Consider the following 14143-nt stretch of genomic DNA (forward strand, 5'->3'; position numbering starts at 1 on the left):
GAAAGCATGAATGGCTGGATTCAGAGCCTTTTGATCATAGTTTGGGGTAACAGTTCTGCTTGGAAATGACCGAGACTGAGATCAGGTGCAGGGGCGTCACAGCTCAGCACTGAAAACTTTCGAGTGTCCTTCACCTCTCGCCTCCTCTCCTCCATTCCATGCACACACCCTCCCCCACCTTTATCCACTGAACAAACACCTGTACCTGAACTCGGGTTTCTTGTTGCGTTCCAGGTGGATGGTAGGAGATGGCTGGAGTGGGTGAAGGGGAGGAAGAAGTGCTTTAAGTGGTTACACGTCGATGGTCAACCAAAGGAGAAATTGTTTTTGCCAAGTCACACACACACAGTTACAGCAGTTCAGCAGAATGTGGCTAGTGCTCGATCAGGCCTCTCCGTAGTAGCGACAGTGAGTAAAGGGGCCGTCCAAATTCACAGTTTCTTCCAAAAACATGTTTATGCAGCACCTGAAGAAGCTGGGAGAGGGGTCATGGAGCAGAGGCCCTGATCAGATGAGCAAGACAATACAGCTTTTGTCATGTAATCAGAGAGGGATGCAGTTCCCGCACAGATCAAGAGTTGGTGGTGCCCCCACCACCAACTGGTGGAATTTGCCCCTAAAGACAGGCAAATTCCAGCAGACTGCCCTTCCACAGATAGAGACTCTTTAATAGCAGAGCCCTTGCGACAGGTGGTAAGAGGAGGGACTCTGTCGTTTAAGGCCATTGAGTAATTTGTTTTTTTCCATGTTGAGGAAATACAGTGCAATACTTGAAACTCATGAGTGTACACAAGTATAATCACACGTGATTGAACATGTACTTCATGAGCTGCCATGCTGATTTAAATTGCATTGATTAGTTTCCCCCACTCTGTGGCACCAGGAAGCTTTGAGTTGCAGCCCAAAAAAAAAAAAAAAAAAAACTTTACGAGTCGGTCTCAATTTGCATGCGGAAAAGTTTCAAAAGCTCAGTTTCCTCACAGTTCAGCAAGTTTAACTTAGGTTAAGAGGCAAAAAAAAAGCGGATCTAAATAATCCCTAAAGCAATTTATTGTAAATCGTTTAGTCTCACGACTCCGAGTGAATTTACATTTCACACTTAAACAAAAAACAGATTCATCTTGTCATTTAAAGCTTTATTGAAATTACAAAAATACCAATTATAAAAGCACAAGGTCATATCCCAGCTGTTGTATAAACTTTACAAGTACTCTTATGCTTATGAAACGTGGACTCAATCACATCATCTCCCCCCTCCAGAATAGAAAAACATTGACATGTTATCCGACAAATACATTTTTTTCCCCCACTCCAAACGGCTAGGACATACAGGTTTTTTCCGTTCCAGACAAATGCAATTTTCACAGTCCACGGGGGCCCCGCAAAGAATAGGACATCAGGAAACAAAAAGCAGAAGGACGTCTCTTGGGTTGGTGCGTCAAACGGAGACGCTCCACATCCAAATCGGGGTTTAAAGAGGTTCATATGAACTGCTCTAGGGATAGGCTAGGTTTTATTCATCCCCTCCCTCCCCAGTTTTGATGTGGTGGCGGTGTGTCCATAGCGCAGACACGGGCCTCTTCTTAGGACCAGCTGTGGAGGAGACACGCAGACAGAGCCAGCGGCAGCAGCAGCGGCAGCAAGTCCATCCTCTCGGAGCCGTTACTTTGGCCAGTAGTTTGGGTAGCATTAGTAGTATTGGTGGCCGTCTCAGCGTGGATCAGCTGAAACACAGAATACGGTTTTACACGAAGAAAACACACCTAGAATGGTTGTTCCACGACCACGAATCCTGATCAAACTTGACAGGTCAGCAGCCTACCTCAGACACAGTCAATGGGTGCAAGTTTAAAACGGGTTCTATGTTAATCCGAAAAATAAGTCCACCCAAACACAATTGAAAAATACACAGCTCAACCTCCACCTAAAATGTGCTGTATAAAAAAGTATACCCACAGACTTCCCTCATAAGTTCACAGCGCATTACTTGAAAATGAAGAGCACCTGTGACATTACGACTGTTTAGCAAAAAAAAAAATAAAAAATTAAACTAATTAAATGCACAAACTAACCTGCGATGACAGGTGGAGAGCCAGCAGGAGAAGACCGACGTAAGCGATGCACAGCTTATTCATGTTGGCGTGTAGAGTTTGGGCACAGTCCTGATGAGCTCCTGCAGATGGAGGGAAGACGAATGAGGGGACGAGGTGCAGCTGAGCATTTTATACCACCGGTGACATCATCAAGCACCCCCTCGCGTCCTGCTGCGTTCACGGCTGTCGGGCTGATTTATTGAGTGCGGCGGACTAGTGGTGGAGACAGGTGCTGACATATATATATATATATATATGATCTGATCTTCATTTTAATTATATTTAGATTTTATTATAGTTATTATTTATCCAGCCTCTGGTGTTTCCTCGCCTATGATAGCGTATCCACAGTTCCTGCACCTGTGAATGTTGTTTTTATTTATTCTGCATAATAAATATGTAAGGGATGTGTCTGTCTGTGCATGTATGGGTTTGTGTCTGTGCTGGAGGAGGGGGTACCACACAGCACCTTGGCCCTGTTGTTCTCCACCACCTTCTATGGTGTGGCCCACTGGGACTTGGGTACTTCTATTCCATCCTGGGTACAGATGTTCCTGTACACTATTCTAACCACTTGGTTGTACCTCCATGTATGCTGATCTGGCTAGCATCTTACACCCTGCTACTATGTGCTGGACTATCTCAGGGACTTCTTCGCACAGTCCGTACGTCGGGTCTGATCTGCTCTGGTAGATCCTGGCCTCTATGGCTCCTGTACTTCTCGCCTCCCAGTGAGAAGGTCCGGGTTTGAGTCTTTCTGGGTGGAGTTTGCATGTTCTCCCTGTGCCTGCATGGGTTTTCTCTTGGTACTCCAGTTTCTTCCCACCTCCAAAGACATGCCCGTTGGGTTAATTGGTGATTCTTAATTGAACCTTAGTGTGAGTGTACCCCGCCTCTCATGTGGTGACAGCTATGAAAGGCTCCAGCAACTCCTGTGAGGATAAGTAGTAGAAGCTGAAATGGTCTAAAAAAAATACATACTGTATGTATGTATGTATATATGTGTGTGTGTGTGTGTGTGTGTGTGTGTGTGTGTGTGTATAAACATGTATATACATACCGGTATATATACTACCGGTCAGAAGTTTTCTAACACACAATATTTCTTTTATTGAAATGTATGCAGTTAAATGTCTCTTTTGTGCTGTTCTAAAACGTTTGACCGGTTGTGTGCGCGTGTGTGTGTGTAGAAACCACACATAATGAATCCACGACGAATAAATAGCGCCCTCTACTGACACTAGCCACCACATCACTGTATGTGCTGTGCAAGTGGTTTGACTATGACCCTATAGTGTTTCCGTAGTTGTCCTCTGTACTATTTCTTCCGGTCGAAACATAGCACGACTGGAAGGGCGGAATAGAACAACCCTACGTACTGTCATTAGACAGCAACAAGGGCACTGTTTTCAGCTTTGTTGTTCGGTTCGACTACCTCGCCTTTCCATGCTGCTGTGCCGGGTCTCGGCAGTAGGCCAGACGCTAGCGAGATGGGGACGGAGGTCCTCCAGGGGAGACGGCCTCTCCCTCCACCGTGCTCTCTCCTTCAGCTCCAGTCGCTGTCATGCCGTCAGTTCAGGCGAAGGCGGTTCTAAGTCCTCAGAGGCGGGCTCCGCAGACACTCTCTACCGGGACACGGTGCTTCTGCCTCGGACCGAGTTCCCAATTAAACTGACCGGACAGAAGCTTCTGGACCGAGAGCTCCAGATACAGAAAGTAGGTAGCACATGAATGAAGGCCAACCACGCTGAACTCAAAAACTATCCTAGTTAATATTACCTTGCTTGTTGACAGTCGGATACAAACGGTAGAACATGACTTAATCGCGTATACATTTGTTTAGCATTCAGTGTTTAATTCGGCATTATTATGCTTGTTCTTTCATAAGGTTCCCTGTTATGTTAAAGAGAAACATGCCCATGTGAGGATCATGACCTCAGTTCATATAGCCTACTGAGATTAGTGACACATAACCAACACTCTTAAATCTCACATGTGTATTTGTGTACATATTGCACATAGTACAAACTCATCCTCACTTGATGAGTAAGCGTGTTTTAGAGTCATCCTTTCTTTTAACTCTATCAAAAATGAAAACACTCTCTTCTCTTGCAGGAGTGTGGCTTTGCAGATTTGTACTCCTGGCAGAGAGAAAGGAAGGCCAAGAAGGAGTTCTGCCTCCATGATGGACCCCCATATGCCAATGGGGACCCTCATGTTGGACATGCTCTCAATAAGGTAATCAGATCCCAGTTTTTTTCCTGCATTAAATGAAGTAAAAATCACTGATGTCTGACTGCTGCTAGCTCCACTATGCTAAGATTTGGAACTAATGGCATGTCTAACAAAGGAATCATCGTTTTGAATCCAGATCCTGAAAGATATCCGGAACCGCTTTGAGATGTTAAGGGGCCGGGAGGTCCACTACATCCCAGGCTGGGACTGCCATGGTCTGCCTATTGAGCTGAAGGCTTTGGGAAATCTGGGGACCAGCGGCCTAAGTCCACTACAGATTAGACAGAAAGGTGTGAAAGGTTACTCAGCCTGATGAACACTGCTAGATGTGCAGTTGCTTATGATTTGTCTCCATCTGATCCAGCACGGGAGTTTGCAGAGGGGGCAATAGCTCGTCAGAAAGCTGCTTTCCAGCGGTGGGGGGTGATGGCGGATTGGAACCAGTGCTACTACACCTTTGATGGGGCCTATGAGGCGGCTCAGCTGAAAGTCTTTCAGGAGATGCACAGCAAGGTGAGCACTGTTTCAAAATGCATGCCATGAATATGGGATTTTTGCCCCTGAATGGAGTTATAAATTTTTAGGTTTCACTATGCAGTCCAGTGTTTTTATCCATCTGTGTTGTTTTTCAGGGACTCATATACCAAGACTACAAGCCTGTCTTCTGGTCTCCTTCATCCAGGTACGATCTTATCACGCACACTGCAGGAATTTCTGTATTTTCTTTTATCTGTTAGCGTGAACTTGAATCTAGTGTCTGTTTACAGAACCGCCCTGGCAGAGGCTGAGTTGGAGTACAACGCTGAACATGTGAGCAGAGCTATCTATGCTACGTTCCCTCTGGTCAAACTGCCGCCTATGATCGCTTCAGAAAAAGGTAGCGCAAATACACACATGCAGGTGATTCCAGAGCTTTTGCACATACTATATTTCTGAGGTGTTGGAAATATGTTGACTGTGTGTGTGTGTGTGTGTTCTCCTCAGCAGGTCTGGAGGATGTCTCTGTGTTGGTATGGACCACTCAGCCTTGGACTATTCCCGCCAACCAGGCTGTGTGCTTCATGCCTAATACCCAGTAAGAACATGCAACACAAAATTGGCTCAGCCTGTATTCAATTAAGCTTTGACAGGGTTAACTACACATTCATCCTCTGACGGACTCAAACGTCCTTTGTGATGCTGCAACTAGCGGCTGTTTTCATTTTTTAGGGTAATGAAATCAGCTTGATTTACTTTCTGTTCTGGTGTTTTTTCCATAAATAATTAATGGAATATCACATATTAATGGAAGTGTATAATGGCACGGACTAAGGAGCTTTCTGCCAACCTCAGAAAAAGAGTTGTTGTTACTCATCGGGCTGGATTTTGAATGATTATTACCCTCCACAGGAGTGGTTGACCAGCAGAGATCTCTCCAAAAGCAAGATGTAGAATAGGTCAGAGGTCACAAAGGAGGCTGAGTAAAGTCCTGGTTTGGTCCTGTTTTACTGCGTCTGGACCAGGACAGCTTGCCATCATTGACCAACCAATGAATTCTGAATTATACCAGAGAATTAAAAAAAAAATGGCCAGGACATGTATCTGTGAGTGGAATCGCGAGAGAAACTGGGTCATGCAGCAAGTTAATGAAAACAGTTCATGTGAGGGAACTCACCAACATGTCACAACTGAAGCGGTTCTGTACTGAGGAATGAGCTAAAGTTCCCCCCAGCCACTCTAGACGACTGATAAGAGACTTTATCTTTGTAAAAAGTGAAAAAAACAATCATGATCCTTTGTAAACAAGAACAGTCATTACAACCAGAAAAACCTGTTTCATTGTATGTCAGAATGACTGTGAACATCCCTTTTTATATGTATTATTTGTTTTGAGAAGATCACACAGTAAATAGGTATTGTGAACTACTTACCTGCTACTTGTGTTTGTTTAGTCTTCTGTGCAGTTGTGTGTTTAATTCTAGTCATTAGTGAATTTATATGGCAACCGCTCAGGGTTGTCTAGTTGTAGCACCTTGTTTAAAAAGACACAAATACTACCATCATTTTAACATCTTGATTTTATTAATCAATAAAATGGGTCATGCTATGTCACACGCTGTGTTTATTATATATCTTCTAGGTCATCAGTATGTGTTGTTTTTTGGGAGTAAGTGACCTGTGTCTGGTTACAGGTACTCTGTGGTGAAGAGATCAGACAATTCTCAGCTGCTGTTGGTAGCGACTGAGCGCACACCTAGCATGGCAGCGCTGCTCGGCACAGAGCTGCAGAATGTAGGCACGTTCACAGGTAACGCTAACGCACTACCATTTGGATGGTTTGACATTTTTGTTTAGTTCAGTGCATTCAAAAAACGTGCAACTGCCCCTTGTGGTGAGGCCTGTAAACCCAGTGTGTTGGTTTTTCGGTTGCCAACGTAACCGTGCTTCCCTGTGTTCCCCTCTTTCAAGGCTCTCAGCTTGAAGGTGGGATGTGCAAACATCCCACTATCCCTGACAAGCAAGTGCCGCTTTTGCCGGCCAATCACGTGACCATGGCAAAGGGAACAGGATTGGTCCACACGGCGCCAGCTCATGGCATGGATGATTACAGCGTGGCTTCACAATTCAAACTGTCTGTGGTGTGTACCGTCTCTGAAAGCTAACATTTTCATGAAACTAAGCTGGTGGTTTGTACCATTCATGTTAATATGTGGTTAATAAGGGAAATTGAAACGTGACCCTGATGTAACTGATATTTCATGTCACTAGTGTGTGTGTGTGTGTGTGTGTGTGTGTGTGTGTGTACACATATCTATAAATGATATGAGGTCTGGATGACATATGACCTACCTTGCCTGGTTAAACATGATTCTTGTCTCCATTAAATCTCTTTTTTTAAATCAAAGGAGTGTATGGTGGATGAAGACGGCAAGTTCACTGAGCTGGCTGGACCTGAGCTACAGAACCTGTCTGTAATGAAAGAAGGCACAGATAAAGGTACGGCGTGCACATGTGAAGAGGACGTAATGTTGACTTGTATGGATAATTGTGTAGCGCTAAGTTGTTGTGCTGTTTTCAGTAATTGGTCCTGTGCGTTCTTACCCGTATTAGTGATTTCCATGCTGAAGGAGTGTGGGGCTCTGGTGATGGAGGAGCAGTGTGTCCACAGTTACCCATATGACTGGAGGACAAAACAGCCTGTGATCATCAGGCCCAGTAAACAGTGGTTCATCAACACAGCATCACTTAAAGACAAGGCAAAGGTAAACTTCAGACTTATTGTGGTCACACTAGCTTCATGCATTGTTCTTTTTAAGGAAAGGATGTGGTTTATGTTTCCAAGATGACACATGCTTCCAACTTACCGGAAAACACTGCGTGCATCTTTGTTTATTCAGGAGGCGCTGCAGAAGGTACGCATTTTGCCAGAGTCGGCGAGGGCCAGCCTGCTAGCCATGCTGGACAGACGCACCTACTGGTGCATCTCCAGACAGAGAAGCTGGGGCGTCCCAATCCCTGCCTTCTACCACAGGGAGACCGGAGAGGCTCTCATCAACAAGTAAGCTGACTCACAGCGCACATGCCCACTGACTGGCTTGTCCACATATTTGGACTCACGCATTCCCTTTTTAAAGAGCTCTTGCAGACAAACACGGACACATGTGCATATAAAGTAAACTCACTCATGTCTTTGACCTCTGCAGATACACCGTGTCACACGTCGCAAAGCTTTTCAAAGAAAAGGGCAGTGACTGTTGGTGGGAGCTTCCAATTGAGACATTGCTGCCACCAGAGGTTCTCAAAAAGGTGAGGAGTGAATGAATGTTAGTGGTGATGTGAGATAAAGGTATTACAGAGGTGTGTGTCTTGGAGCCAGCCTCATCGGCAAAGGGCCGATGTGTCCAACGTTAAGTACCTGTGTTCACACTTGTTTCCACGTGTGTCTCCACTCTACTCTGTACATCCAATCTCAGTTTTGTGCTCTGTATAATATAATAAACACCAACATCATTTGAGTCACAGTAGAATATTACAACATCTCTATCGCTGTCAGGTCATTGACCATTAGACAGATAACAATAATAATGATAAATCTGTCATTTAAAAAGGTTTAAAGTAAAGTCAAATATTACCCAGTGTAGTTCAAAGCAGTCGGGTCCTCTACCATACTGATGTCAATGTTTTTTTTTTTTTCTTCAGAGTAAAGCAGGGCCAGTGAGTGACTACGTTCGCGGAGAAGACGTCCTGGACATCTGGTTTGACAGTGGGTCATCGTGGGCTGCTGTACTTGAAGGTACATCTGAAATTTCCATTCCATCTCTTGCACAGTTAAACCTGTGGAAAAGTACACTCTGTGATGTTGTAAATAGTTTTGATCCCTAACACCAAAGTAAGTCCAAGTCCTCTAGTTGTCAGCATCTGCAGATCTGATTTTCCAGTGTAGCAGAAATACAACACCTGTCGATGTGCGTCACTGTTGTACCCTGGTGTTTTAAAGCTTCTCCTTTACACACTCATCAGGGCTGTCCTCAAAGTACTCTCACTCCGAGACGACCATCTAAAACCTTGAATTAAGTCTCCTGTAATTACCTATATTGCAGAAAGCTACTTAAAGGTACCTTGTCCCGCAGACCAATTAAGCTGCTTTCCCATTTATCATTAACAAAAGCATTATTTAGCTCGTCACAATCCTGGATTAGAAAGACGTGCGGTCTCAGCATGCCAGGGACACTGGACAGGTGTGTCATTTTGACTCAGCGTCTGTAAAACTCCAGAACAAACAAAGTCGGGGGAGGATTTTTATTACGGATACACTGATATCGACCTTTATCTCTATAGTCTTCAAATTACACTTTAAACTTGCTGCTTTGTTATTGTGTCATTGTGGGATCATTTATCGCTTGCAAAGCACATTCAAATGGCTCTTCATCTACAGCAGTAACTGTCCCTTAAAACAAATCTGCTTGCGTTATGTGCTTTAATTTATTTTCGTCTTTAAGTCGCACTCCCTCAGAGTAAGCAAAGCTTTGAACCCTTGGAGCCAATGACATATTTTAAATGTCACAGAAAAAGCTTAACCTCTCATGTCTCATGTTTGTTGAATGATCATCTGCCAGTCCTCTGTCCACTAAGCCTTGGTCCACCCTGCAGCAGAGGCTTGTGACTTCCACAGTCCTGCTGAATTATTACATTAATAAGGGAAATATAATTATTTACCATTACATACTGACACTTATTTCTTTTTTAAGCTTTGTAAGTATGAACTGAACGTAGAGTCAACTAAAACATTAGTTCATAGAGCTCACAAGCAGAAATCCAGACCTTCAAAGATGTGATATCGAAAGTAGTAAGGTACCCACAATTTTGCACATGCCACAATGACTTCTTTTCTGTTAATTAAGTTCATGTTAAGTGCTAACGTTTTCAGCAGGTGTGTCTACACTTTAGCACACGACTGTACCACCAGCAGCACTATTCCAGAGAAACTATACCATCATGAGTTTTTGAGATTTTTAAACAAAACTGTCAATCATTTTGATTAATGTCATCAGCCTCTGTCATGCCATATGTTTAGTGCTCATAAATACATGTATTGGTGACACGAACTACTACAGTGACCTGTGTTAAACATCACCTCAGAGCTGCCAGCCTGGCTGTGGTGTTCTAAGCTTCACATTTTACCAATGTCTGTTTGGCTGTGTTGTCATTTCCAGAGGAGATTGAGGGAGAGTCGGAGGAGTCACACCTCAGCTGGCTCCCTGCTCCGCTACGCAAACCTCTGGTCGCAGGTTGTTTGATTATTCACCCACGTGGACCAACTCTGTCTTTGTCTTTTAATATGTCGTTGGCCCTCTCTGACTTTCTTTCTCAGGTTGTTAATCCCTTCATCTCTTCTGCCTGCTTGTGCTTTTGGGAATTATGAGTAAGATGAGACATCTGTCACGTGCCAGACTGACATCTCCTCCCTTCGCTCTGCTACAGAGTTCCTCATTACCGAGAATGGATAAATCTCTGAGGAGAAGATTAAAAAGACCACCTCAGTGCAGCATGAATCTTCTCACCTCGTCGCTTACATTTCCCCACCTCCTTTCTGTCTTTGTATGCAGGACTTTAGAGGGAGCCCTTCTCTTTGGAGAGCACTGCTTGTCTGCTTTGTTCTTTTTCCAGGATTGGCTGAACTCTGCTCTTCATTACTATCAGTTTTCTGAGTAGGTTTATTCAGGGTGGAGCTAGATGAGACTGAAAGCTACTTGTGCTCTTGTACGCTGCACGAGATTTCTTAACTAACAGTGACTGGTCCCTCGTCTTGTTCTCCGGGGCATACATTAACCACTTTGTGCACCAGATTTCTCATAGAACTGAGGGAAGAATGACAAATCTTTACCCCTTTCTCCTCCAGACTCAGACTCCAGGGCTGATGCATATGTGGAAGGAAAGGACCAGATTGGAGGCTGGTTTCAGTCATCGCTGCTCACCAGTGTAGCTGTCAGGAACAAGGCGCCTTACAAGTAAGTGTCCCACCCACTTGCTTATGTGTTGATGAGGTGTGTTATAGACTGTAGATCAGAGGAGGACACATTCACAGTGATGTCACCTAAAAGGTTTGTGGACCAGCATTTTGAAACCTCCAGTTTGGCTTTTGACTATCTTTTTTTTGAGAGTCACGTTCAATATTTTGACAAAGATGGAGAAGAGCGAAAGGGTGTATTGGATTGAGAACCTCAAAACAACTTCTCTGTCACCCCAGAACAGGCATGTCAAACAAGCGAGGCAGCCCCCAAGCATACCTTTGTCAAGGCCAAATATCTACTTGACTGTGGAATTTATTTTCAAAAGAACTGTAAGACAATTTCACAATTTGTGAATGTGCTAGCATCTCTTTAATCCTCTTCCCGTTGACCTCATCTTTTATACACAGTCTGTACTGTGAATGTGTCTACCAGCAACATGATAAAATCAGTTTTGGATGATGTCTTCCTCCTGCATGCCTTGAATGCACTTATTGGGCAAATGACTGTAATATAATGTAATATAATCATAGGTCTCTGGTGGTCCACGGCTTTACAGTCAGTGAGAAGGGAGAAAAGATGTCCAAGTCTCTGGGTAATGTTGTGGATCCTGACGAAGTCATTAATGGAAGAAAGGTAAGATGATGAGAGCGATGCTGGAATTAGAAAATGGAATGATGTCTTTAGAAAGCCTCCTAGGATACTAAGTTGTTTTGGTTGCATAGCTGAAACTCTTACTCTGAGATGACAAGAATATTCTTAAGACTCTGTTGTATTGTTACGTAAACGCTAACAAAATAAAAACACCTCCTGCAATTCTTATTTTTTCCCGTTTTCCGTCTTTCTCAGGACTCTAGTTTGCCGCCTTATGGAGCAGATACGCTTCGTTGGTGGGTGGCAGAGTCAAATGTCTTCTCTGAGGTCCAAATTGGCCCCAGTGCACTCAATTCAGCAAGAGACAGCATCACCAAGGTACTGACCCACTACGTACAAAGTGCACGTTGCTCTTTCATAGAACCTAATTGTAAATCTAATTGTGCCTCTGTCCTGTTATTTATCTTGCAGTTGAGGAACACGCTGAAGTTCCTGCTTGGCAACCTGCAGGGCTTCGACCCTCGTGTGCAAGCGGTGGACCCCAAACAGATGTACTATATTGACCAGTACATGTTGCACTTGATCCGCGAGTACAGCATCAAGGTGTGTTATGGAATGGATCACAGCTTGTGTCCAGACTGTTTGAGTTGCTGACTGAAGTGTGTGCCTGTTCCTGCAGGTCACAGACGCCTACAGCGAGTTCGACGCCGGCAGGGTCATCCGTGTCCTCCAGAACTTTGTTGCCAGTGACCTCTCCAGCTTCTACTTCAGCATCATCAAGGACAGGTACAGCCTTGCAACGTGTTAACCGAAAACTCCAAAGGTTCCTTCACACATCTGGAAAGTTAGCTCTGAGATGTTATGATGTGAATAAAAAGTGCCGGCTCTTTTAATCCGTCATTTCTAAAGTTCAATCAGAAGTTTTCCCTCATATTAATGCGTCCTTCAATCAGGTTGTACTGTGATCCAGAGGACTCGCTGGGTAGAAGATCCTGTCAGACTGCTTTAGAAGAGATTCTGGATGGTGTGACCAGATCCATAGCTCCCATCTTGCCACACCTGGCCGAAGAGGTCTATCTACACGCACCAGGACATGACAGTAAGTGCCTGTTGGTTTGTTTAACCTCACAGCCAGTGTACTGTATATGCTTTCTTGCTAAAAAGAGTATTCATGAACGGGAACTGCGTCAACAGAAGGGGAGACGTTGTTCAAAAGCGGCTGGATCAAAAGCAGCTCCGTGTGGCGGCGGCCAGGATTAGAGGAGGCCGTGGAGGGAGCTTGTGCCATCAGGGACTCCTTCCTGTCGTCCATTCCTGGAAAACATGCTGCACAGTATGACCTCACTGTTGCCATCGAACCTGGTCTTCTGTTTGAGCTCATGGAGGTAAGTTGCATCAACACAAATCATTCTAATCTGCTCTCTAAACAAAAATGTGAAGCCCCTCACCAATGATGGCAACAGTGCACATCTAAAACGCTCAGAATAACTCATGGATCACATACAGTACCAGCCCTTTTAATGAGCGTACATTTGCAACTTAAGGCCTCCTCCATTTCACTTCCAGTCTCTTCAAGAAGAGCCCACCTCCACCACCTCCCAGCTGGCTGAGTTGATGATGGCAGCCAGGGTCAGCCTGACGACTGAGCTGCCCCGTGACCTCCACCCAGATGCCCAGCTCAGCCATGGAACCTTCCTCATCAACCTGGAGGGTGAGGAACATCAGCACAAACTGAAAGAAATAGTAGTATACAGCACTACCCTTTGTTAAGAATGCACTTTACAGTTAGTATACTGTGACCATGCTATAGAATAATATAATACTGTGCTATAATGTGATCAGTATTTGGTTGACCTCATTATTATTAATTTGGTCACTAATGATAAATAAATTAATTCTGATATTCTTAGAATTACAAATGAACAAGTGTCCTAAATGTTAACAAGGTTGTTTGCATGCATAAACCTTCAGAGCTGTACAAAAGCATGTTTGTGTGTCTGTCTGTCAGGTGGTGTTATCCGTGAGGACAGTGCCTACAGTATAGCTGTGGTCCCCACCTCTGGTGCCCGGTGCCCCCGCTGTCGCCGCTACACTGCAGAGTCAGCTGACTGCCTGTGCCCCCGCTGCAAGACTGTCGTTTCACAGGCTCACTGACGGCCCAGTCAGCCAGGCTGTCACCGTGACAACCACAAAACCATCATCGTCCAACGCTGGCTTGTGTTGCTCCCCCTCCTGAGGGGAGACCAGACTTGGTAGTGGAAACTGTCTCTGTCAGAGAGATGTGAAACGGCTGAACCAGATGTTGAATCACTCCTTCCGCTCTTATTCGGCTGGTCATCGCAAGCAGTGAACCCACAGCTCGGCACTGGAAGAGAATGGCCGGATAGCAGACGACGAAACGTTTTTTCCTCAGTGTGCTTAATGATTTACTGCTTTATGCTCTTTTCAGTTTTTATTTAACAGCGGGTGTGAACTGTAAAACCAAATCAACAATCTACTGCACCATTGGAAAGATTTATTCTGTATATACTGTAGATGGGCTTTGGAGACATGTGATTTTCAGTCTAGAACGGATGCCACTAACAGGGCTCATGTTTTTTATGTGTCAATATATGGAAATTCACTACAATGAGTGTCACTATGTGACAACATATATAGTCTAAGGAAGATGATGTGGGGAAGCTTTTGACAGCACCTGCTTTTGTTTAATAAATTCTGTTATAATTGATGGTA

The 14143-nt window shown here is 44.4% G+C and overlaps 1 protein-coding gene and 1 long non-coding RNA gene across 4 annotated transcripts; one reads left to right on the forward strand and one right to left on the reverse strand.

The window, feature by feature from the left end:
- Positions 1-1121: 1121 nt before the first annotated feature.
- LOC125023310 lies at positions 1122-2409 on the reverse strand. The gene is made up of 2 exons (XR_007114577.1): positions 2073-2409; positions 1122-1724 (listed from the first exon to the last, which is right to left on the reverse strand). It is a non-coding gene; the product is annotated as an uncharacterized LOC125023310 (long non-coding RNA).
- Positions 2410-3403: 994 nt separating this feature from the next.
- iars2 (isoleucyl-tRNA synthetase 2, mitochondrial) lies at positions 3404-14143 on the forward strand. 3 transcript variants are annotated; one of them, XM_047610480.1, is made up of 24 exons: positions 3404-3809; positions 4209-4331; positions 4465-4618; positions 4693-4841; positions 4961-5010; positions 5096-5205; positions 5313-5403; positions 6500-6615; positions 6777-6946; positions 7214-7304; positions 7419-7570; positions 7706-7866; positions 8012-8114; positions 8508-8601; positions 10022-10096; positions 10708-10816; positions 11350-11452; positions 11666-11788; positions 11882-12013; positions 12090-12196; positions 12364-12509; positions 12605-12795; positions 12977-13121; positions 13419-14143. In XM_047610480.1, exons 1-24 carry the CDS (start codon positions 3540-3542, stop codon positions 13562-13564), a joined length of 3111 nt encoding a protein of 1036 aa, XP_047466436.1. In that variant the 5' UTR covers positions 3404-3539; the 3' UTR covers positions 13565-14143. The 3 variants fall into 3 exon arrangements, with proteins under 3 accessions (XP_047466436.1, XP_047466437.1, XP_047466438.1); XM_047610481.1 differs by having other exon boundaries at positions 5316-5403; XM_047610482.1 differs by lacking the exon at positions 10022-10096.

Source organism: Mugil cephalus, chromosome 17, assembly GCF_022458985.1.
Source record: "Mugil cephalus isolate CIBA_MC_2020 chromosome 17, CIBA_Mcephalus_1.1, whole genome shotgun sequence".
NCBI classification, from domain to species: Eukaryota; Metazoa; Chordata; class Actinopteri; order Mugiliformes; family Mugilidae; genus Mugil; species Mugil cephalus.